The following is a 26,081-nucleotide window of genomic DNA, read 5'->3' on the forward strand; positions in this document are numbered from 1 at the left end:
TGCAGGTTCTAGTAAATAATTCAGTCATGGGGGAGGGAGAGGGAAAGGAAAGCTACACCACAGGGGAACCAGATGAACACACGATCATTTTCCACCACCAAGAAAAAAGAGATAAAATATTCATACAGTACTTTTCAATAAGCAGATAATCTTGCTTGTGTTTGTTGGTGAAGTGATACTGGCCAGGCATCAAAAGAATTCCTCTGTTCTTCTTCAAATAGTGCATAGGATCACCTCAGAGAACAAGGCAAGGCCTTAGTTTAATCTCCTATCAACCTAACTAGTCAGCAATCAGATGCTGGAACCCTGGCCAACAAAATTGAGGTCAACTGAAGCACTCAGCTGAAATGAACTGAATCAGTGCAGACTAGAAATTCTACATGTGACTTTTCCAGCTTTTATGGTTCAATTCCATATTGCACATTGAACTTACCAGCTGAGCCATCATCCCCCTGGGATCTGGTTATGTTATTGCTATAAAAAGCCCAAGCTGACAAGTAGAAGACCAGAGGTATAAACCCATTACCCGCAGATTCCTCAAACTGATTTTTCTAAAAACATAAACATTTTCAAAATAATAATGTTCGATAAGGAAACAAAAATCTCTATTAAATAGGCAGATCAACTTTGCCTTCAAAGACAGTGTCACAACATAGTTCGGGACAGCCGTTCTAAGTACAAAACAAGGAGCACAACTGCAGCACCAGTTGTATGCACTTTAAATAAAACCTTATTTTTAACAGCTCAGATTAAAATTGGACAGCAGAAAATAAAAGACAAAATATACTGCCATTATATCATCAATACAGTGCAATGATGTATCATGTTCACACTAGTGGCGCATGAATAAAATGGTGTTTTCCTTTTATTTTCCCACTGAAAAGGGAGTGAGGATTCAATTTCATTACTTTGGAAGTACAGCCAATGTGCTGTTTGCCATGCAGCACATACAGTGTTCACATGTCTGACCAGTATTTCTTTCTAAGATTCTGTGCCACTACTCAATAGCATCAATAATAATTTGCATTTATACAAAACCCATTACGCAAAATTATTTGGCATTTTGGAAACAAATTAAAGTCTATGGTGGGAGAGACTAACATGGCAAAGTGTGATGAGAAAAATCTAGAGTTAGAGGTGTATAACAGAAGAAATGAGGAAGCGCAGGTGTTTACAGGGGAAGTTATAGTGGAGGTTACATTTTTCAGCATCAATAGTGAAACAAATAGATGGGGAGGGAAGGATACTATCCAAAAGTTACTGGATTAAAGAATATATTTAAAGGATAACAAGATGATGGAAGATACAGAGCTAGGATAGGGAAAATTGAGAAATAGAAGCAAATCAAGATTGTAAAATTTAAAGTTTATACATTGAGTAAAAAGAAGCCAGTGTAGATCAGCTAGTGGAAACCTAATTGATGATGGGTTTCAGCGGATATTGGCAATATGCAGGATATAGACAATTTCAATCTGGACAAATGGATGCTTTCCACAGATGGATAATTGGCCAATAGTGAACACCAGTGATGTGATGACAAAAGTAAGCTTAAGGGATTCATCAGAAAAAAAAAGCTTGATATGAAGTAGAGATGCACAGCATTCTGCAAATGTAAGTGGGCAGTTTTGATGATGTGGGGTTTGAAGCTCTGCTCAGAATGCCAAGGTTTCACTCTGTCAGAGTGACTCGCGAAGGAGGGGGTGGAATCACTGGCAAGCTGCCTAAAGCCTTAGATGTCTTGGTGTTCACTGGGAGAGAGCTGGGGCTGAAATGACATCCTGTCAGACAGGCAGCTGAGCTGCACTGAGGCGGCTGACAACTCCAGAAAACTGATGGGCCACGAGGGCGGGGCCATCAACAAGTGAAGTCGACGCTGCTTTATGTGGATACATCGACAGCATGTTTTACTCTCAGTAAACAATGTTAGGGACAGGTATCACAGACACGAGCCCAATCTCACCCCAACTGTCCAGCCACTGAGCTAACTTCATCCGAGAAGCAGAAACGAGGCTATCCAGACAATCTAAACTTCAGTAAAATCCCCAAGAGGGAACAGGCACAGTAACTTTCAAACTACGATCGTGGCACCTATAGCTACGGCTGAAATAAGCAATGACTCAGTCCAACTGTCAGACTTTCATAAACTGCTCCAGATGTGGTCAATGATGAAACTCTGAGAGAATAAAGTGAGTCTTTTCCCGTTGCTCCTGTGCGCTGACAGCTCTCCCATCCACTGGGCAGGCAGGCAGGCACACAGTGGGAGGGTGGGCTGCTCCCTCAGCTCAGGACATCTTTCAACTATGTGCGGTCGGTTTAAACACTAAAATAAGTGTTCCGTCTGAGGACGGCGCTGGCTAACGGAAAGGAATGCACGTTATTGCCAGAGCAATTTGGTGGGAGCTGCTTCGCACAGAAAACAAAAGCAAAGGTAGATGAGGTGTTTTGGCCCCGACTGATTTTCCGATCAAAGCAAACCCCATCCCCAGTCTGGCCGGGGCTGAGGAGGGAGGGGAGGCGGGGGAACACGCTGCCGCTCCTTACTTACTAAGTAAGCGCCGCTAATGCCCTGGGTCAGCATCAGCAAACACTCGGCGATCAGAAAGGTTCGGATATCAGAGAAGTAGGAGTCCCGGGGAGCCGCTGGCACCGCCCGCCTGTTGTCCTCCTGACTGCCCATCCCGGAGAGGTGCTGCTGACGGTGTCAACTCAACAGAAAGGCCCGCGGAGTTGAGAGAGTTTTCTCAATGCGTTAGAAGAAGGCTCCTTGTCTGTTCGAGAATGCCACACCCACCGGCCCTGGCTGGGTGGGGACCGACCGCTGACTGTGGCAGAGAGAGAGAGAGAGAGAGAGGCTGCTGCTAGATAGAGGGAGACTGTCAGTATCCAGAGAGAGAGACGGGCAGAGAATGTGGGGGTGATTGAAGGGAAGCAGAGAATGTGGGGGTGATTGAAGGGAAGCAGAGAATGTGGGGGTGATTGAGGGAGAAGGGAACAGATAACGTGGATCTGAGTGGGGAGGCAGAGATAGTGAGTGCAAAGGAGACTGAATTAAGGGGGGGGTTGAAATTGTGAGATAGACTCTCAAAGTGAGATTGCAACAGAGACGGGTGTGGGAGAGACACTTTGTTAGTTCTGCATCTAAATAAACTGGAGCGGGAGAGAAATACTTCAAAGGCGAACGACTGTGAAATAGAGAGAAACTACAGTAGACTGACACAGACTGTGAAGAGACTGGAACAGAGAGACTGAGGATATGAAAGCTGGGACAGAGACTGTATGGGAGAGAGAGATACTCTGGGTTCGAGAGGCAAGGGGACTGTAGACGTGGGAAAGAGAGAGGCGTTTGGTATGACACTCGGCAGAGGCGGTGACATAAACTGAGAGGGAGATTGCGGCAAAGATTGTGGCAGAGAGAGAGATTTTGTGGGAAAGAGGGACTGTCTTCCAGAGTGAGAGAGAGAGACTTAGAGGAGGGTGTGAATAGTCAGTGTGGGTGGGGGGAGAGTCTAGTTGGAAGAGGATGAAACTGAGAGGAAGAGGCAGCGAGAGGGTGTGCGTAATAGATTGTGCGAAAGGTGGAGTTTAAGACGAACACAGAAAGAGGGAGATAGTGGATGAGAGAGATTGCATGTAAAGCTGTGAGACAGCAAGTCACTGGGGGCGGGGGGTGGTGAGGGGGGGAGAGAGACCGGAAGAAAACAACAAAAAGAGCTTGGAAAACTTATTTCAGATTTTCAGCATGTGTAGTATTTTGCTTTAGCATTGTGTGAGAGAGAAAGTAAGGTATTGTGTATGTGAGAGGGGAAGATTGTATGGACAACTGTTAGAAACTGTGCGAGAGATATGTGAGAACTGTAGTGGAAATTATGTGTGAGATTGTGACTAAAACTGGGAGAGACTGAGAGCCCGTGCAGTGTGGAAAGCTGTGTTACTGTGGGCCAGGCTGAATGTGAAACACTGACAGTGTAAGAATGTTTCAACGTGTCCACTCCTTCAAGAATGTCAGTTAGAGCGAGCTGGCAGAAATAAAGATTGAAGTCCTTTCAGACGGCTTTGAGCACTGCGGATCGCACCAGAAGGAGAGCAGGATTTGACTCAAAAAGGGGGCGTTTTACTTTTCTTTTCAAAAGCACCAGCCGCCGCCAAAATGACGCGTGTTGTTCCTTGACAGTTCTCGGTTCAGGTCATTCGTGCGAACAGCTGTCAATCGTGGCTCTCTGAGCAGACGCTGGGCAATCGTTTCCCCCTGATCTCCGCCAGTAAATCTCCCTCTGCAACACCGACTCCGATCCAGGGTAATGCAAGCGGGGCGATCGGGAAAATACACTTCTATTGGATCGTGTCCAAACCGCTCTGTTGCTCCAAACTTAGCTCAGCGCGAAATAAAACTTTGTTCGCGTTCGACTCGGCGTTAATTGCCCGAATTCTCGCCAATCAATTTAGATCACAGCCAGCACCAACATCTCTTGTGCCCTGAAACTCATTTATTTCACATCTCCCACTCTCTTGGTGGGTGTCAGGATTTAAGACAACTTCCGTCCTCGCTGTTGGAGTTTTGCAGGCTGCTCTTTCTGCCTTCCCCTCCCCAAACAGCTATTTTTGGCTGCTCTGGGACATGCTAACGTGCGCCCTGGCGTGTGCTGTACTCAGAAACCGCAGAAGGCAATGGAACAACATTGTAACTTCCTCTTAGACTGCTATGTGGAGGCGGAGATTTCACTGAAAGTGAAACATCAGCCAACCATTTGATCTGTTCTCGTCCATTGGCCGCCTGTAAACAGCGCCATCCTGTGGCCCCCACGTCTGTTCAAATCGGTGAATGGGACAGGCCCATCTCCAGAATCATTGTGGGTGAAAAGAAGACTATTCTGAAACTTTGGTGCATAATACACACTATTTACAAAGTATTGCTACTTGCACTCTATATGGACTGATTTTCTTAAAAGCTCCAAATTAGAGCTAAATCCCAGCACCTCCCTAATATTAATTGCCTGAGGCATCAACGTTCGAATAATACAGGAGTCGCAATTAAAGTCAGTCATGAATGGACCTGTCAACATAAAATGTTAGCTACCTCAAAAACAAAGTCATTTTCAGTGGGGGAGCGTTGTGGTATGGAAAGTGAATCTGAAGGATCTCCAAGAATAACAAAGCAACTGAATCAAGAGGGAGTGTGAGCGTTAGGGACTGTGGTTAAAAAAAAATTACTCAATTTCCTACCAGTGCAGAAGACGATGCTGGTTAGTGAGCAGCTAGTGATTTCGTTTTAGAAGTTTTTAATAAGGCCTTCGTTTAAATATAAGCTGAACTATCCTATAAATAAAAGCAGCTGAAAATGTGTTGCTGGTTAATTTTCAGCTCTGATCTCCAGCATCTGCAGACCTCACTTTTTACTCGAATATAAACAAAAGCACAACAGGGTGCCTGTCCAGTGGAATGTATATGTGCAGGTTCTGGGATCTCTATATGCTTCTTCACCTCTTAGATGCTGGACAGCCACATGCACAGGATAGATCACCAGCTTGGAAATCTCAAACTCTGGATCATTGCTGTGCAATTTTGAGGTTGAGAATTGTATTTTGACTGATGGTCAGTCACACCACAATCAGGAGTGTGCAGTCATAGAGAAAATGAATCATCAAACAAAATCAGGTAGGTAAATGTAAGTCTGTCACGATGGTATGTTGCCTGCTAGATGTTTTGTGAACATATAAATTAAGAAAAGAGTGGGCCTTCTAGCCCTCTATCCTGCTCTGCCATTCAATAAAATCATGACTCATCTTATGGTAGCTTCAATTCCATTCTTCTTGCTGCACCCAATAAACTTTGACTCCCTTCTTAGTCAATAATCTACCACTACCTTGAAAACACTTAATGACTCTGCACCACAGCTGAGTGGGGAAGAGAGTTCCAAGAGTCATGGCCTTCTTAGAGAAAAATAAAGCTTAATCTGTCTTAAATAGCAAAACCCTAGTTCTAGGTTCTCTAGAAGGTGAAACATCCTTTCAGCATACTATGAATCAAATCCCTTTAATGCCTTAAATGTTTCAATAAGAATACCTCAGTCTTCTCAACTCCAGCTGACATAGGGCCAGCCAATGAATCCCTATTCCTATCCCAGTTGTCAGTTCAGTGAACCTCCCCTGAATTGCTTTTAATACATCTGCATCCTTTCTTAAATAAAGAGGCCAAACTACATACTGTACCCCACATGTGGCCTCATAATTCTCTATACAAATGCAGCAATGCATCCTTATTTTTATATTTCACTTCTCTTGCAATAACTGATAACTTCTCATTTGCCTTCCTAAACACTTCCTGTGCCTGCATAATAACTTGTAGTGGTTTATGTAGTAGGACACCTAGATATTTCAATGCCTTAGAATTTTGCAATCTCTGTCCATTTAAATAATATGCCTTTTGTATTCTTCCTGCCAAAGTGGAGACATTTCACATTTCCCCACATGATATTCCATCTGACATCTTTTGCCCACTCACTTAACCTTTTTATGTCCTCTTCACAACTTACATTCTTGTCTTTGTATCACCAACAAATTTACTAACCAGATACTTGGTCTCTGTATCAAAGTCATTTATAGAGTTGACAAATAATTGTGGCCTCAACACTGAACTCAGTCACATTGTACGACCCCAAGAATGAGCCTACACTCTGCTTCCTATTAGTCAATGAATCATCTATCCATGCTAACAGTTACTGCCTAAACCATGAGCTCTTATTATGCACAGTGATATTTTATCTGGCACTTTGTCAAAATTCTTCAGAAAATCCAGGTTCCATGTAGCCACTAGTTCTATTTTAACTATGTTGCTTCTTACTTCATCAAAGACTTATAATAATTTAGGTAAAACCATTTTTCTTTTAAAAACCATGTCAACTTTGCTTACCTGTATAAACATTTTCTAAGTGCCCCCTGAAAATTTCCTTACAATGGATTCCAACATTTTCCCTCTGAGGGATATTATGGATGGGTTGGACCGAAAGGTCTGTTTCCATGCTGAACATCTCCATGACTCTATGATAACTTGCTGTAGTTTCCTGCTTTCTGTCTTCCTTCCTTTCTGAATAAGGAGTACATTTGCTATTTTCCAAATTGATATGACCTTCCCAGAATTTGGAGAATTTTGGAAAATGAAAACCTACTATCTCAGCAATTTCTTTTAAGTTCCTAAAATGAAGTCCTTCAAGGCCAGGGTATTTGTTAGATTTCAGTTCTCATAATTTTCTAAGTATCCTTTCCCTAGTGATTTTAATTGTTTTACGTTTTTAAGAGTCATCAAGTCATACTGCATGAAAATAGGCCTTTTGGTGCAACAAGTCTATGCAGGACATAAACCTAAACTAAACTAGCCCCACCTACCTGTTCCTGGCCATATCCCTCCAAACCGTTCCTATTCATGTACATATCTAAATGTCTTTTAAACATTGTAACTGTGCCCATATTCACCAAGTAGAAAGTTCATTCTACACACGAACCACCTTCTGTGTAAAAAAAAATTACTGCTCATGTCTTTTTTAAAATCTCTCTCCTCTCTGCATTTGCAGTCCTCACTTTCTCCTAGGTAGATAAGATGGCCAGGAAGGATGTAGAATACTTTCCTTTATTGGCTAAAGCTGGGGGAATAGGAGTGAGGAGTTATGTTTGAACTGAATAAAGCACTAATTAAAGCGCACCACCCGTTTTGGCCACTTAGTGAGTTACAGCAGCATATCTTGTAGATGGTGCACACTCATGCCAGTGCATATCGGGAGAGAATGTTGTAGGTAATGATTGAATGCTGATCAAACAAGCTGTTTTGTCCTGAATGGTATTGAGCTTCTAGAGTGCTGCTCAAGCTTTACCTTAAAAATCTATGTTGGAAATTGGATCTCATTTAACTGTGCTACAGTGGTAATTGGTCTTCCACAAGTCAAAGTATTTATAGGGTTCTACACCACCTTATTATGAGTGCAATGTTTTTAGAAATAGATATCTTCTTCTCTTATTCGACCCCTAAAATGCATCACCTTGCACTCTTGGAATTGAATTCCATCTGCTATTGTTTTTCCCAATTTATCAGCTGATCAATAACAGACTGTATCCTCCACACTATCAATAACGCCACTAACTCCTGTGTCATCTGCAAACTCTCTAATTAAACATTCTGCAATCACATCCAAGTGTTCATTCTACTGTGTCTCATCTCACCTGCCTCTCACCTTTGGAGAATTATATGCTTTTTCTTTCAGCTCGATACATTTTTAATTTCCTTAGTTAGCCACAGATGGTGCATCCTGTGTTTTGAATTTATCTTTGTCAATCAAAGGGCCAATATCAAGATGTTCACTGAGAAGCTACAGGCATTCTGAGGTAGCAGAAGCAAAGAATGTGGTTCATATTGATACCTATGACATGGGTAGAAAGAGGGTGAGTATAAAAATAACAGGATTGTGCAGCTAAACATGCAGCTGGAGAAACAATGTTAGCTGTATGAGACTTATAAAGACTCAAGATTCCTGGGAAATTTGGATTAGTTTTGGGTAGCTTTGCTTAAAATGTTGGTGAGAGTTTAAACAGCTTGACAAGTGGATGGGAATGTGAGTGTAGGCTTGGAGGGAAAAGAAGCAAACTGGAAATAGAGGAACAAAAATAAGTAAATAAATGACAAAGACTAAGGAAGCAAAGGCTAAAAAATAAATAACAAAAAAGTTGTTCATTAAGTAGTGGTATTTGCTTCCATGTAAATAATCTAGTGAATAATACAGAGGAGCTGAGGGTCTAGATAGAAACTTGAATGTATAATGTAGCTATTACTGAAATCTGGCTTATAAACTGACAAGGGCAGCTGGTGAACATTACTGTGCTTTCAGGGCACCAAGAGTGAGATAAAAAGGGAGTATAGTGTTTGCAATTTTAGTTGAAGGAACAATCACAGTTGTGAGGAGGATGGATATGCTAGGTGGAGTATCAAATAATGCCAAGTGGGTTAAACTGAGGAAGAAAAAGAGAGACAATAGCATTGCAAGTAGGCTACCAAAGAATCCTCAGCAGTCAGAGGAAGAAACAGGAACAGGTATGTTGGCAAATTTCTGATAAGTGCATAAAACATGGAGCAGTGGTAAAAGGGATTTTCAACCACTCTAGTATTAGCTGAGATAAATTCAATACAAAAGGTATGCTGAACACAAAATGCTTAACATGCATTCAGGAAATCTTTACATTTAGTGTGGCAAGCCCAAGAAATGGAGAAAGTGAGGACTGCAGATGCTGGAGATCAGAGCTGAAAAATGTGAAGAAGGGCTTATGCCCGAAATGTCGATTCTTCTGCTCCTTGGATGCTGCCTGACCTGCTGCGCTTTTCCAGCAACATATTTTTCAAGCCCAAAAAGTGGTCAGTTCTGGGAAGTTAAGTTTTACAGGAGGAATCTGGGCAGTTGAAGGGGAAGTATTTCAGTGCTAGCTTTAGAATTGTTGTCGCATAGTTAAAGATTGATTAAAAGTAAAAGTTTTAAATTGAGGAAATTCTTTTTGACTAAGTTGAGGTGTGGCATGAAATAGGTGGACAGTTATTTGAGGATAAATCAGTACCAAGCCTATGAAAGGCATATAAAAAGGGGCTAATGAGTTGAAATTAAAAAGGAAATTACAAAAGCAGAGTGTAAATTAAAAAATATTGACATGTAAAATCAAAGAGAAACCAAAAATGTTTATAAACACATAAGGCTTCAAAGGATAGCTAAAGAAACAGTAAGTTCTATTAAAGATCCAAAAGATAACGCCTATGTGGAGGTGGTTATTAATGAATACTTTACGTTATTTTCACAAAAGAGAGAGACATTGTAGTTAAAGAGCAGGGTGTGTGAAATATTGGATTCAATAAACATAGCAAGGGTGGAAATATCTAATTAGATAGTCTGCTCAACTTGAAAGAGGACAATTCATTAGGCTAGACTGAAATGCTTCCCAGAGTGTTAAAGGAAACAAGGTTTAAATCAAAGACTTAATCATAATTTTTCAATCCTTTCTGCATAAAGGCAGCATGTTGGATGAGCGCTAATTTTGTACCACTGTTTAAAAAGGAAGGGTTAGCCCAAATAATTATAGGCCAGTCAGGCTCACTTCAGTAGTGTTCAGATCATTGGAAATAATTCTGGACATCTGCATAAGTCACAATTTATAAAGTCACAAGTCAGTCAAGAACAGGTCAGGCATATTTTGTTTGAATAACTTGATTGAATATTTTGAGGAAGTAACAAGGAAGATCAATGAGGCAACATGCTAGATGTAGACTTTATGGATTTTTGGAAGGTTATTAATGAAATCTCAGTTGGCAAACTGCATAGAAATATGGTGTCCAAGGGAAAGTGGCAAGTTGGATATAAAGTTGGTTCAAAGGTAAGAAGCAAAAAATAATAGCCAAATGATGTCTGTGTGACTGGAAGGCTCTTTCCTATGAGAGCATTGCAGGACTCATTGCTGGGTAATTTGGTGATTTGCTGTTCATATCATTTGTTAATGATCTAGATTTAAATAAAGGGCTAGTAGTATTTAGGCAGAGGAAACAAAAAATAGCAACACTTGATCATGAGGAAGTAAACTGTAGACTGCAGGAAGTTATCAATGGAATAGTCATCTGTGGAAAGAGTGTCAGATTTAATAGATTTAGAGACAACACAGAAGGCAATAGAATACACAGTAATTGATACAGAGGAATAGGGAAAAAGTAGGACTTGCCTGTCTTCAATTGCTAAAGTTAGCAAGACAGGTAGATAAGATGAAAATGTGTTGCTGGAAAAGCACAGCAGGTCAGGCAGCATCCAAGGAGCAGGAGAATCGACGTTTCAGGCATGAGCCCTCCTTCAGGATTTTAACCAACTGCGAATCCTCTTGCAAGGATGCCTTTCTTGAAGAAGCTCTCTTCCTCCCTCTAATTCCTGAAGAAGGGCTCATGCCCAAATGTCAATTCTCCTGCTCCTTGGATGCTGCCTGACCTGCTGTGCCTTTCCAGCAACACATTTTCAGCTCTGAACTCCAGCATCTGCAGTTCTCACTTTCTCCTAGGTAGATAAGATGGCCAGGAAGGATGTAGAATACTTTCCTTTATGACTGAAGCTGGGGGAATAGGAGTGAGGAGTTATGTTTGAATGGAGAAAGCACTAATTAAAGCTGACCACCCGTTTTGGCCACTTAGTTACAGCAGCATATCTTGTAGATGGTGCACACTCATGCCAGTGCATATCGGGAGAGAATGTTGGAGGTAATGATTGTATGCTGATCAAGCAAGCTGTTTTGTCCTGAATGGTATTGAACTTCTTGAGTGTTCCTAGAGCTTTACATATTCAGGCAAATAGAGAGTCTTTGATCTTACTGTTTGTGCCTTCCAGATGATGCACAAGCTTCGCAGAGTCATGAGGTAAGTTCTTTGCCACAGAATTCCATTTCCACTGACGTGGTGTCATAGCCAGTTTTTGGTCAATGCTATTACCCAGGCTGTTGATGTTGGGGGTTAAATGATAGTAATGCCATTGAATATCAAGGTGAGATGGTTATATACTGTCTTGGAGATAGTCATTTGCTGGCACTTGTGTGAAATGAATGTTACTTGCTACTTATCAGGTGCTGCTGCGTACTGACAATGAATTCTTCAGTATCTGAGGAGTTGGAAATGGTGCTGAACAATGTCCAATCGTCAATAATTATCTGCACCTCTAACCTTATGATAGAGGGATACAAGTATGTGACAGCAGAAGATGGTTGGTCCAAGGGTGTCGGATCAGGAGTGCCCCTGCCCCTTGAGTTTGTAGGGAAGCCATTAGCTTTTACTGCATTTCTTCTGACATGTACCCCACCCCATCCCCCAGCCCATGTCACACGCTGCCAAGTGCACCACTGGTGGAAATCCAGTTGCAGGGGATGGAGATTATTAATTGCCCTTAATTTGGCTACTTCAGGGCATCAATTACCCTCTGGGTGGGAAAGCTACCCATGAAAGGCACCCTTTCTTCAAGAAAGGCATCCTTGCAAGAGGATTCGCAGTAGGTTAAAATCCTGAAGAAGGGCTCATTGCCCTCACTGAATTGGTGAGTGGGATAGGGATGGGATTGGTTGAGGGAGTTGGGGAGGGTATTCAGTCAAGAAGGTGATGGACATTCCTGCCTCCCTCCCTTTCCCGCACCCGTTCCCACACCGCCCCCCTCTCTGCCCACTACCATGGGGGGAACTACATTTTGGCCTTTAACTTTTGACCTTCTTACTTCTATCTCACCCTCCACAGCTACCTTGCAGTTATTTTCACGAACACTTATCTCTCTGATTTCCCTAGGGCCAGCTCTTGTCCCTCTTTCATTTCAGATGTTGTAAATGTGGCGACGCATCTTTTACTTCAGGAAGATACACAGTTGCTAAGAGCTGAAAATGTGTTGCTGGTTAAAGCACAGCAGGTTAGGCAGCATCCAAGGAACAGGAAATTCGATGTTTCGGGCCAGAGCCCTTCATCCTGATGAAGGGCTCTGGCCCGAAACGTCGAATTTCCTGTTCCTTGGATGCTGCCTAACCTGCTGTGCTTTAACCAGCAACACATTTTCAGCTCTGATCTCCAGCATCTACAGACCTCACTTTTTACCCACACAGTTGCTTAAGGCCAGTTTAAATATTGGTGCACTGCATATCTTAGAGGCACGGCTAAAAGTGGGATTTTTATATGATGGATCTCTGATTGGGCATTGACCTGGGATACCATAGTTGCTGTTTTCCAGAGGGTGACATCACTTGCTATTCCTACTTTTGCAGTGTTGGGGGTAGCCTTTAAGAGCCTTGTTACAGCTTCCTTCTGTGGGAGAAGAACACTGATGTCCCCCTTGAATTGTATATGATTCAGTAGTTTTATGGCAGATATTGAAGGAGGAATTTGCTCAAGTCACTTTATGGAACTCAGATGAGAAGGAAGTTAGTTTTGCTTTTGCAGTATCAAGCTAAAGTCAATTTTGAAAATTTGACAGCGCCAGGATGCACTGATCAAAAAGGGTGTGGTGCCTCTTGTGTTAAATTTATAGCGGCAAAACCAATTAAAAGCAGTAACCAACACCAGGTAACTCGAACCATTGCAATTTTCAAACAGAAAGGGAGTCAACATTGTTATTAAATAATTTATCACCAATGCTGTTAGCAAGCTGCTAGCTTCAAATCTACTGCAGGTTGTGAATCCTGATATTTAATAGGGTTCCATTTCATTCTCCCCCTCCGACTTCAGTATTTTTAGTCACATTAACAACAGTGTGGACTGTTGTATTTCCTGAGATAAAGCAGTCTTCAATCAACACTTAACCAACAGGAAGGAAGATGTAATGACATCATATGACAATTTATAAAACAAAGTATTCATTGCCATTCTTCAGATTTATGTCTCTGCATTTTCTACTGTCTTTGTGTACAGGCATACAGCCGAACATATGTCAAAATAGAAATGGAAACATCGTATATTAATTCTAAAGAATAAAACATTTTATAACTTTCTTAGTGTTGATGTGAATGGAGTTCAAATATAACGTGCTTATGAAGAGTAAATATAATTTCTACAAAAAAGATGCTTTCCTCCTCCCACAATGTGTATAAGTCAGCAGAGGTGACAGTTTTGACTCAGTGATAGCACTGTTGCCTGTGAGTACAAAACGTCAAGTTCAACCCAGACCTCCCAGAAACATGAGTACTCAAGACCATCACTCCTGTGCAGTAATAAAAGAGCATTGCACCAGGGAAGTACTTTTTTGGATGAGACATTAAACCAAAGCTTGTGGTTTGTTCATGTAAACAATCACCCTTGACAATGTTGTCTGGAAAATGATAAGTTGAAAAGATATTTAGTGCTCTGAGCATTGTTTCTGCTATTATAGTGTGGAGCCTGGAAGCTTCTAACTACTTTGAATAATATTGCACAATGATCAAGAACACTTCTCCTCTAGATTCAAAGTGACCTAGTCTCAACATTTACTAAGGCCTGTCTGGAAAAGTAGATGGTAATAAAGGTTCTGCTGCTATTGGCTATTTATTGCACAAGTATTTGCTATACTTAACTATTCCCAAATAACCACCATGGAATCCAAGAAAAGGTTTCTCCCTCATTGCCTTAAGTAATGACAATTTTTGGTTTAGGACTGGAAGACTATACAATATTTGTTGGATGCTTCTTCTGATCAGGGTAATTCCTTAAGAGCTACTTGCTGAGCTATATCATGACCAACCGTCTTAGCAAAGTTCTCACATCTGGGTACACTCAACATCTTCCATTTGTGCTTTCTGATTTCTTATTGTCTTTCTCACAAACTGGTAGGTCCTGATGAAAATACTTCCACTTCTGTAATAAGCGCTACATCTTGAGTTTCAGCTTGATCAATTGTGTCTCTGGAGAATGTGTGATCAAATATTTTAAGAAATATGAAGAAGGATATGGAATCAGGAATATGGAAGCATATGGAATCAATTGCGTTCCCACTTCACTCACAATGGAAAGACTGGGAGAAGAGGGAAATCCATTAAAATGCGAATGACTTAGAATCATTATTGGGACTTAACCATGGCAGACTTAAATGGTCATGGATTTTCACCAGCTGCATAGCATATGAGCTGAAGGTCAAATACTCAAATTCCATTGTTGAAGCAGAAACTGAAGCTAAACGTTACTTCAGATGAGCATGAGAATGTAAGACATGTAGAAAACTAACAAACAGAAAAACAGAAGTATTGATATAACTGCAAACATAGAGTGAATACTTTTGTAACATTAGTACCTGGTCAAAAAGCTATGGATCAAAGATCAAAAATCTGCAGAACTTAACAATCACAATTCTATCTCAGTAAAACCCCATTTTGAATGATCAGCAGAAATTTTCTAATATTATTGGAGACTGAAAGAAGAAAAGACTACATCAAAATCATTTCACAATGGTGATTGATTCAAGAAACCAGTTGAAGATGAGATTGATAGATTTCTATATATTAAAACAGCATGTGATATGAGGATTATGGTCATAGTCTTAGAGTCATACAGAATGGAACAGATGCTTCAGTCCAACCAGTCCATGCTGAATATGTTCCTAACGAAACTAATCCCACCTATCTATATTTGGCCCACATCCCTCCAAACTTTCCTTTTTATGTACTTAGCCAAATGTCTCTTAAATGTTGTAACTGTACCTGCATCCATCAGTACCTCTGGCAGTTCATTCCACACACAAACCACTCTCTGTGTAAAAACATTGTCCCCGCAAGACCTTTCTGAACTTTTCTCTTTACACTTTAAAAATATGCTCCCTCGTTTTGAATTCCCCACCTTTGCTATTCACCTTATCTATTCCCCTCATGATTTTATAAACCTCTATAAGGTCACCCCTCAACCTCCTATGCTCCAGTGAAAAAAGTTACAGCCTATCCAGCCTATTTCTTTTTATAATTCAAACCCTCTATTCCTGCCAATCTCCTGGTAAATCCCTTCTGAACTATCTCCAATTTAATAATATCCTTCCTATAACAGAATGCCCAGAACTGCACACACTACTTCAGAAGGGGCCTCACCAATGTCCTGCACAACCTCAACATAATGTCCCAACTCCTATACTTAAAGATCTGAGCAATGAAGGCAAGCACAATAAATGCCTGTCTACCTATGACACAAATTTCAAAGAATTATGTACATGATCCCCTAGGCCTCACTGTTCTCCAACATTACCTGGAGCCTTACTACTAATTGTACAAGTCCCTCTCTTATTTGTTTTACCAAAATGCAATATCTCGCATTTAACCAAATTAAACTCCATCTGCCATTGGCCCAATAAGATCAACAATGATTTATAGGAATAGTGAAGTGGGTTTGTTGGGCTAAATACCCTTCTCCCAGTTCTTATATCCATATGCACTTAGATCATCACTTCCAAAAAAAACATCAATGAGAACAAAATCAGGGAGAGTTGTAAAGGCACTATGAAGATTTAAACTTTCTGATGCTGGGGGGAAATGATGGGAATTCAAATGATTCAAGGAAATAGTTTAAGAAAATGGTTTAAGAATGTTATTTAAAAATTAAGATTATATTTAGGGGGAGATACACAGTAATGTGATAGCAATGTGTATGATGAAGGAACAGTGACAGCAGCAGTTGGGAGCTAGAGTTTGTATCAGAGAGAAAGATGTAATACCTATAAATGTAGACTGGAGTGTAGAGTATAAAAAGGAATTATGAAGAAACCTACCAGAGTCAAATCTTAGTCACTCACTGGGAGACGAAACCCTTGCTACAATAGAACAGGTTACAAGTTAATTACCTGAAGAAATATCTAAATATTATTCAATGTGGGCAAAAAGCATAAACCAATATCCACTGATTAGGGTTTTAAGGGGTATCCCAATTTTAGCAATATGATATACCTGCTTCACAAAAGGCATCATGACCAAAATCTGTCAATGCTTTAGCCACTGTTGCAACATCAAAGTAATATCAAGTAATGGTTGAGTCCACAACATTTGTCCTAAAAATTGCTTTAAAAATTGACTTTTGCACAGTATATATGGTATCAACTTTCATCATATTTTTCTGTCCTCCTGATGTAAAGAAGAGCACTTTTCCAAGATCTGAAAATACAGATTTTCCCTCCAAACATAGATTTACCAAAGATTTTGTGCTGTGTATCAAAATACCCATTGGTCTTAAATCTTGTCTACCTGAAATGTTGGCATATCCGACAAATATATAAAGTAAGGGAAGCCATTCCACTCCAACAGAAATACATAAGGGGAAAGTGATTGATTTACTTTCCAATAATAGACATCAAAGTGTCAGTTTCCAGCTTTTAGTGAACTGCCTGAAGCTAAAGCAGAATGAAAGATGCCTTTCATATATTTTCATGAGCTTTATTAACTGTAACGTATTTATCACAATGAATGTCATCTCCCACCAGCAGCTTCAATTTAAAACTTCTTCAAATCAAAATTGGCCTTTATGTTGCACAATATACAGGTAACTCCAGCTCCTGGTACTTTGGTCTCATATTGCAGCCTGCAGGCCAATAGTTGTCTTACCAACTGGATAAATTTAATGGAGTCTTCCTGGTAACAGTGTTTACAATGTACTGATGGGTCGCAGTTGGCTGCAGAAGACTTCAGTTTAATATCTTCTAACCAAATTGATTTTCTGGGCCTTATGAGTTTTCTTCATTTTCCTATAAAAGCCATTTTATGGAATAATTTTTGAAGAACTTGTGCAATAAAATGTGAGCGCATTTCCTTGTTATTATATAAGCTTCAATTACAGCACTGTAAATGAGTTACAGAACTCACACACATCTGAAGTTTGAATATTAGAAAGTAGACAGTGACAAAAAAAGACAAGCCCCTCAATCAAGAATAGCACATGAGCAATGCAGATGAGTTCACAGAATATCTGTCCATCCTCGAGTATGTAGTAGTTCCAGGCAGAGTCTGCAGTCCAGACCCAATGTCCCAATCGAACATGATAACTTTCAGTTTTGTACAGTTTTGTATGCTATGATTTTGCTTTATTCATTCATAGGATGAGGGTGTCACTGGCTAGGTCAGCACCCAGGTGGCAGTTAAGAGTCAATTACATTGCTATGGGTCGAGGCTCACAAGTAGGCCAGATCAGGTAGGGATGGCAGTTTCCCCAAAGGACATTAGCGAACCAAATAGTTTTTTTCTAACAATTGATAATGGATTCATGAGTACCACAATAGAATACCTTCGACTTCTTTACCTTCATAAATTTAATTCATATGCTTGGATTTATTTTCCTGCTGGAGTGACCATGTTAAGCCATTGCTGAGTACTAGCCATATAGGAATGTCCTTAAGTTGTATTGCTATCAGGATTGCAAGACATAAATGCTCTAAATCATCTTCCTCGGGTACCTGTTCATAAAGCAGGAAGGAAACGGGACCACTGAGGGTCCTTATATAATCTTGTTGGTTTTACACTGGCAATTACTTGCCATGAAACGAGGGCTAACTCAATTTTCTTACAAAAGTCTGCAGTATAGAGTAGACTGGAATCCTGGTTTCAAATCCCATTTTATGATGACATTGGATGTAATGGGATTAAAGTCATTTACCAATCTGACTGTGAATTGTTTTGTGACTTCCAAGAAAAGTCACATTGAACTCAAAACATTAACTCTGTTTCTCTCTCCACAGGTTTTGCCAGACTTGTTTTTTCTCCAGTACTTTAAGATTTTTTTAATTTAAAATCTTTTTACCATTCCAAACAATTTATTAAGAGAGTAAATGATGTGAGGATTTCCAAAAGAGAGTGCGATTCACAAAAATCTGTAAAATAAGTGTATCTGCTGATGTGAACCAGAGTAGTAACAATTGAGTGTCTTTTTTTCTGCCTTCAGTCCATGTCTTTATGTATAGTCAGTTCTGCTATCACGCAGTAGTTCAGTTCTTGTGCAATCCCGTGTTATAAGAAAATTGTACAATAGCAACACCATTTAAACTAATGGGGTCAGAGTCGTGTCATAACCAATACACATTTTAAAAGTTTGCATGATAGAAACAGTGTCCCCAAATCATCATTTGCATTATAGTAAATTTACGTTAACAAAACGCGCATTATAGCAGAACGACCTATGTTTTACCTTGCAGCAAAATGCATTTAATTTTGCTTATCCAGTGTATAAGGAGTCATGCAAGTTAGAGCAAAATTTGAAAACTAATTTTAAAATACAATAAAAAGTAAATTAAAAAGTGATAAATACTGTAGACTGAAATGTGGTTTGAGCTGCAGTGTGTGTGAATTTGTGGACACTGCAATTGGCCTGAGAAAATATATTTACAGGCAATTTATCCATCTCAGAATCATTGAGTTAGAGTGTACATTAGAAACAATGCAGCACATCAATGATGAAAAGTAGTATCTCATAAATATCTGCAACTTCAGAAAAGGTTTGGTGTTACCAAGTGTATACAATGGAAAGAGAAGCAGTGAGAGAGAGAAATCAAGGATGCACAGAACCTATTTCTATTCAACAAACTTTAAAAAATTAATTCAATTATATAGTTCTTTAAAAAATATGACAACCCAGCCCAATAAAATTTTCAGTCAACTTGACTTTTCACAAATCAATAGCACAAAGTAGAACCACATGACACCACCTTATATGTAAATAAAATTGTAAAGTTGACAAACTGTAATTGAAGCAAAAAGAGTAGATACATAGACCCTAAAAATGTCATGAACAGATACATGAAATTATCAAAATGACTAATGGAATGTTAGTCTTTACATCTAGGGACTAGAATACAAATGATTCAAATTCACACTTGAGATGTACAAAGTTAAACCTCACCTGGGCTACTATAAGCAATTCTGACAACTGCATCCTAAAATATTATATTGGCTTGGTCAGCATAGCATCACTTGAATAATACCTGGAGTCCAAAGGTTAAATTATGAGAGAGATTACACAAATTTGAATTTTGTTTCTGGACTTCAAAAGTTTAAAGAGATTGCAGTTTTCAGCAAATTAGGGGGAACAGAGAGAGTGAATAGAAATGATTTCTTCTGTGTGCATGGAGTCTACTGCGAGGACAAATTGGTCCAGAATTAGAACCTCAAACTGAATTCGAAAAGTTTCAGTCATGAAGTTAGGAAACACTCCTGTATGCAAAGGGTGGCAGAATGGCCTCTTCCTGCTTTTGATTCATGTGTTCATACGTTTGTTCATAAGAATTCTAAATCTTTTCAGGGTATATATCAATATAAGTATTTTTTCTCCACCCTGATTTAGCCTGTTTAGTCACATAAAGTGGACTTTCTCCCCATTGTGGCAGATTATATGTGGGTCACAATTGAGAGATTAGCTTTTTCACTAAAGATGTGTTAAAGTCTGGTAGTATCCACCATTCCTTGTACTTTTCATACCCTAATCTAGGAAATGTCAAGTCTGTTTAGAATTCAAAGTGGAGGATGACTCTTAACCTGGCAATAGTACAGTCAGGAAAAGTCGTAATTTCTGATTGAAATTTGTGATTGTTTTTAAGAACGTTTGAAAAGGTCTTTTTAAATTTGCATCATGTAGAGGATTTTTTTAGTTACTCGTGGGACATAGTTTTCATTGGGTGGGCCAGCATTTTATTGCCCATCTGCAGTTGACCTTGAGAAGATGGTGATGAGCTACCTTCTTGAACTGCTACAGTTCGTCTGCTGTAGGTAGACTCACAATACTGTTAGGAAAGGAATTCAAGGATATTGACAGTGACAGTGAAGGAACAGTGATATATTTCAAGTCAGGATGGTGATTGGCTTGGAGGTGGTGATGTTCCCATGTAGCTGCTGTCCTTGTCCTTCGAGATGGTAATGATTATGGGTTTGGAAAGTACTTTATAAGGAGAATTGGCTAATTTCTGCAGTGTATCTTGTAGAGAGTGTACACACTGACCAAGGAACTCATGCAAAAATCTTTCTCAGCAAACCAAAATCATTTCTGCAGTTTGGAAGAAGACAATGTGTGAAAATGTATGGAAATCTGTGTGAACAGCTCAGCAACAGTAAAAAACTGGATTCTCTTTTTTCTCGAAGTTACCAAATGAACTTCAAAAAGCTACATCCTCAGAATTCTCATGACCCGGGAAATTGTGCCTAGCTGAAGATACGAATACCAATAAGGGGCGGCAGAGTGGCTCAGTGGTTAGCACTGCTGCCTCACAGCACCAGGGTCCCAGGTTTGATTCCTCCCTCAGGTAACTGTATATGTGGAGTTTGCACATTCTCCCTGTGTCTGTGCGGGATTCCTCCGGGTGCTCTGGTTTCCTCCCACAGCCAAAGATGGACAGGTCAGCTAAATTGTCCCGTAGTATTAGGTGCATTAGTCAGAGGGAACTGGGTCTGGGTGAGTTAACCTTCGGAGGGTCGGTGTGGACTGGTTGGGCTGAAGGGCCTGTTTCCACACTGTAGGAAATCTAATCGTTGAAACTTTGCAGTGAAAGTGATTTCCAAGTAGGACTCCTGATCTACCCTGCGTGAATATAGAACAACAAATTGTTGAAGTGTTTGGTACATCATGGCATAAATGCTGAAGGGGAATGCTTGTGGTTGTTACCTTGCCAACTTGAAGTGAAATTTATCATTTTATTTTAAATCACATTTGCCAGTTAGCTCATTTTTACTGTGTATTGGTTCTGCTCTGAGTAAAGTAAAAGCTACAAAATATGAAACTTGCCGATAATTCCCTCATTTGTGGATCACTTGGTAAATTTGGTTATTTTGGTTGACGGTTTCCTCACAGGGATCATAAACAGGTGCATGTGAAAGTTATCGAATATGCACATTGTATCATTATAAACCACACACTTAAAATTCTTAATCCTAATCTGTTAAACAAATGTCAAGTATTAAAATATTAGTAATACTTTCTTTTATTATTTATATTGTTTATAGGATTTTATGCTCAATAAGATGAGAAATGTCTTTTAGAACTTTTTTCATTTTCATTACACATTGACATTTAAAAGTGACAAATGTGTTGCTGGTCAAAGCACAGCAGGTTAGGCAGCATCTCAGGAATAGAGAATTCAACGTTTCGAGCATAAGCCCTTCATCAGGAATAAGAGAGAGAGAGCCAAGCAGGCTGAGATAAAAGGTAGGGAGGAGGGACTAGGGGGAGGGGCGATGGAGGTGGGATATGTGGAAGGAGGTCAAGGTGAGGGTGATAGGCCGGAGTGGGGTGGGGGCGGAGAGGTCAGGAAGAGGATTGCAGGTTAGGAGGGCGGTGCTGAGTTGAGGGAACCGACTGAGACAAGGTGGGGGGAGGGGAAATGAGGAAGCTGGAGAAATCTGAATTCATACCTTGTGGTTGGAGGGTTCCCAGGCGGAAGATGAGGCGCTCCTCCTCCAGCCGTCGTGTAGTTGTGTTCTGCCGGTGGAGGAGTCCAAGGACCTGCATGTCCTCGGTGGAGTGGGAGGGGGAGTTAAAGTGTTGCGCCACGGGGTGATTGGGTTGGTTGGTTCGGGCGGCCCAGAGGTGTTCTCTGAAGCGTTCCGCAAGTAAGCGGCCTGTCTCACCAATATAGAGGAGGCCACATCGGGTGCAGCGGATGCAATAGATGATGTGTGTGGAGGTACAGGTGAACTTGTGGCGGATATGGAAGGATCCCTTGGGGCCTTGGAGGGAAGTGAGTGTGGAGGTGTGGGCGCAAGTTTTACATTTCCTGCGGTTGCAGGGGAAGGTGCCGGGGGTGGAGGTTGGGTTGGTGGGGGGTGTGGATCTGACAAGGGAGTCACGAAGGGAGTGGTCCTTGCGGAACGCTGATAGGGGAGGGGAGGGAAATATATCCTTGGTGGTGGGGTCCGTTTGGAGGTGGCGGAAATGGCGGCGGATGATACGTTGTATGCGCAGGTTGGTGGGGTGGTAGGTGAGAACCAGTGGGGTCTGTCTTGGTGGCGGTTGGAGGAGCGGGGCTCAAGGGCAGAGGAGCGGGAAGTGGAGGAGATGCGGTGGAGGGCATCGTCGATCACGTCTGGGGGGAATCTGCGGTCCTTGAAGAAGGAGGCCATCTGGGCTGTGCGGTGTTGGAATTGGTCCTCCTGGGAGCAGATGCGGCGGAGACGAAGGAATTGGGAATATGGGATGGCGTTTTTACAGGGGGCAGGGTGGGAGGAGGTGTAGTCCAGGTAGCTGTGGGAGTCAGTCGGTTTATAATAGATGTCTGTGTTGAGTCGGTCGCCCAAGATAGAAATGGAAAGGTCTAGGAAGGGGAGGGAGGAGTCTGAGACAGTCCAGGTGAATTTCAGGTCGGGATGGAAGGTGTTAGTAAAGTTGATGAACTGTTCAACCTCCTCGTGGGAGCACGAGGCAGCGCCGATACAGTCATCGATGTAGCGGAGGAAAAGGTGGGGGGTGGTGCCAGTGTAGTTGCGGAAGATGGACTGCTCCTGCAGGTTAGTGATGTCAGTGGGGGCGGAAGTGGCTGCGCCGACGGCAACCGGAGGGGCGGAAATGGTTGCGGCGACGGAGGAGTGGTGGTCATTCCCGGTGGCCGCGTGGGTCGCGGGTCCGTCGGCGATCGTGGAAGCGGTTGTGTGTGTGGTGGTCACCGGGGCAGTTGTTGGGGCGGCGATCGCGGGGGCTCCGAGGTCGGTGGGGGCGGAAGTGACGTCACGGTCGGCGGCGGCCTTTGGTGCCGCGGGCGCTGTGGAGGCCACATGTGTAATGGCGTCCGACAGGCCTGTGGAAGGTTCTGGAATAGTTGAGGGGCCACGAGTGTGGGGGTAAGTACATGAAAGTTTTTGGTACTTACTGTCTTTAATCTCTGATAGGGCTAGGAAGAACTGTTTGTTGAGTTTGTGTTTAAAAGTGACACATAGCAACAAATAAAACTTCACATATAGCATCTGAACAATCTACCTAAAATCCGCTTTCAAAAGAGCAGGTTACTAATTGCTTTTTGATTTCCTACATAATACAGTTGTAGAAGAACTTGTACTCAGATAATTGCATTCAAACCTATCCCAACAGTCACTGCATCACAGGTCAGATCAATTTTCCTTTGTGTGAATCCAAGGAAAGCCATGAGACCAGACCGAGTACCAGGCCGTGAACTCAGAGCAGTCGTAGATCAACTGGCAGAGGTCTTCTCAGACATGTTCAACCTCTCCCTGCAGCAGGCCACTGTCCTTGTCTGTTTCAAGAGGGTCAACATCATCCCTGTGCCTAAGAAGGCTCATGAAGCATGTCTCAATGACTACTGCCCAGTGGCCCTAACTTCGGTGGTCATGAAGTGCTTTGAAAGGCTGGTTATGGCATTAATCAACTTCCGGCTCCCCACTACTCTTGAACCACTCCAATTTACCTGTCAGACCAACAGATCCACATCAGATGCCATATCACTTGCCGTTCACTCCTCCCTGAAAACATCTTGACACAAGAACAGCTACGTAAGAATCCTACTCATTGACTGCAGTTCAGCCTTCCACACTATTATCCCCTTGAGACTGATTGCTAAAATTAGTAATCTCAGACTAAGCCCCATTCTCTGCAACTGGATCCTCAGTTCCTGACTCACAGCCCACAAATAATGAAGAATGGGGGCAATATTTCATCCTCACTAACACTCAATACTGGAGCCCCCAGGGATGCGTACTCAGCCCCCTACTGTACTCAATGTATACCCACGACTACGTCACCAAATACCAGACTAATGCCATTTACAAGTTCGTTGATGACACCACCAGAGTCAGTCGAATCTCAGATGACAATGAAACAGACTACAGACAGGAGGTGGAATACCTGGAAGAATTGTGCATTGAGAACAACCTAACTCTCAACGCTGGCAAAACCAAGGAACTCATGATTGACTATTGGTGGGATGTTACTCATGCCCCCCTATACATTCATAGCACAGAGGTGGAACGAATGGAGAGTGTCAAGCTCCTGGACGTGGTCATCAACAACAACCTCTCTTGGACTCTTCATGTGGACGCACTGGTTACAAAGGCCCAACAACGTCTCTTCATCCCCCAGGCAGCGAGAAAATTTGGCATGATGGGTAATACCCTTGCCAATTTTTATAGGTGTGCCGTCGAGAGCATTCTGTCTGGATGTATCACTACCTGGTCTGGCAACTGTACCATTCAAGATCGGAGACAGTTACAGAGAGTGGTGAACTCGGCCCAGACAATCACAAAGGCCAACCTACCATCTATAGAATCCATCTACCAGGCCCGCTGTCAAGGAAAGGCTGCCAGCATTCTCAAAGATCCATCCCACCCTGGCAATGCTTTTCTACAACCTCTACCATCAGGGAGAAGGTACAGAAGCCTGAACACAGGCACCAGCTGGTTTTGAAAGAGTTTCTACCTTAGTGTTGTTAGACTACTGAATGGACTCACAAACTCTTAACATTCACCTGTACCTATGTTTTGATTTTTGCCGCTGTTTACTGTTATTTACTTATCTATGCTATTTAACTCTGTGATCTGCCCATATTGTTCGCAAGACAAATCTTTTCACTGTGCTCACTACATGTGACAATAAATACAATTCAATTCAATTCAGTTCAGTGTCTCATGATATCCTAAAGCAGCCATTGAATTAACCTTAAAAATGCAATGTTTAGGAAAGTATAGCAAGCAATTTAAATACATTGTTTCTGAAAATCTCACCTGATTTGTGAATAGGGTCTTTCTTTAATACATAATCAAAATAATCCTACAATGCATCACCCAACAGTACCAATATGTTAGATTGGATTATTGACCCAAAATTCCTTAGCTCCAAGAATGCATGATATGTGCCTGAGAATGGGGCATATCCAAGAATTTAGGACTGCACTTAACTCTAAAAGAATTCCAGCCTCTCTGCTGTTTCATGGAGGGGCCTGAACATGCTTCCTAATTTCTTCTGACTGGATTAGAGAGGGAATGTCAGATGGAGTTCTTGTGATGTCCCAAGAATGCAACATTTACATCCATGAAGGTAGAGTAGGAGCAGTTGTTCTCAAATGATTTCTTGAGTCAAGGTCCTATATTTTTGCTTTAGTGGATATACAAATGCATATTCCAGACATATCCTGCAGAGGTCTATTTGAAGACCCTATAAATTCTCAAATAAAGGTCATATCCTATTGCTGCAGGAAAAGGATGAGAGTTGGCCCTAGAATGTCAAGACATTATGTTCATCCTGACTTTGGCATTGAGTTCATAATCAGCTGATTCAAAAATATGAACAAAATGAACTGCATCAAGATCATACTCAGCTCTGGGTTATTTGAGTTATATTAATTAGTATTATATACTGGATAAATTTTGTGCTGTCTAATTTCACCTATGAAGAGTTAGACTGAAATAAATAGTTTAGCAAAGCCAACTTGTTTTTGACACTTCACACCTACCATTAGTGCTCGCTTTGCAATCTATGTCTTTCTTCTACTCCCATTAGCTCTTTCTTTGTCTTTGCTCTGGGCACCATCACCACCTGTTCCCTTCCCTTCTTCTCCCCCATTATTAACAGCATAAAAATCATTATTTTCCAGCCATCTTCACTTCTGGAGAAGAGGGATATTGGACACAAAATGTTAACAC

General features: G+C 41.4%; 1 protein-coding gene across 1 annotated transcript in view; it reads right to left on the bottom strand.

Moving 5' to 3' along the window:
* The window catches only part of LOC132823324 (solute carrier organic anion transporter family member 3A1-like), a 315,458-nt gene extending 311,109 nt beyond the window's left edge, over nt 1–4,349 (bottom strand). Inside the window, exon 1 of the mRNA XM_060837014.1 lies at nt 2,546–4,349. Within this exon, the coding sequence (XP_060692997.1) occupies nt 2,546–2,677 (132 nt within the window). The 5' untranslated portion in view covers nt 2,678–4,349. The remainder of the gene's footprint in view (nt 1–2,545) is intronic.
* Between the last annotated feature and the right edge of the window lie 21,732 nt (nt 4,350–26,081).

The sequence above is a fragment of the Hemiscyllium ocellatum genome, chromosome 2 (assembly GCF_020745735.1).
Source record: "Hemiscyllium ocellatum isolate sHemOce1 chromosome 2, sHemOce1.pat.X.cur, whole genome shotgun sequence".
In the NCBI taxonomy this organism is placed as follows: domain Eukaryota; kingdom Metazoa; phylum Chordata; class Chondrichthyes; order Orectolobiformes; family Hemiscylliidae; genus Hemiscyllium; species Hemiscyllium ocellatum.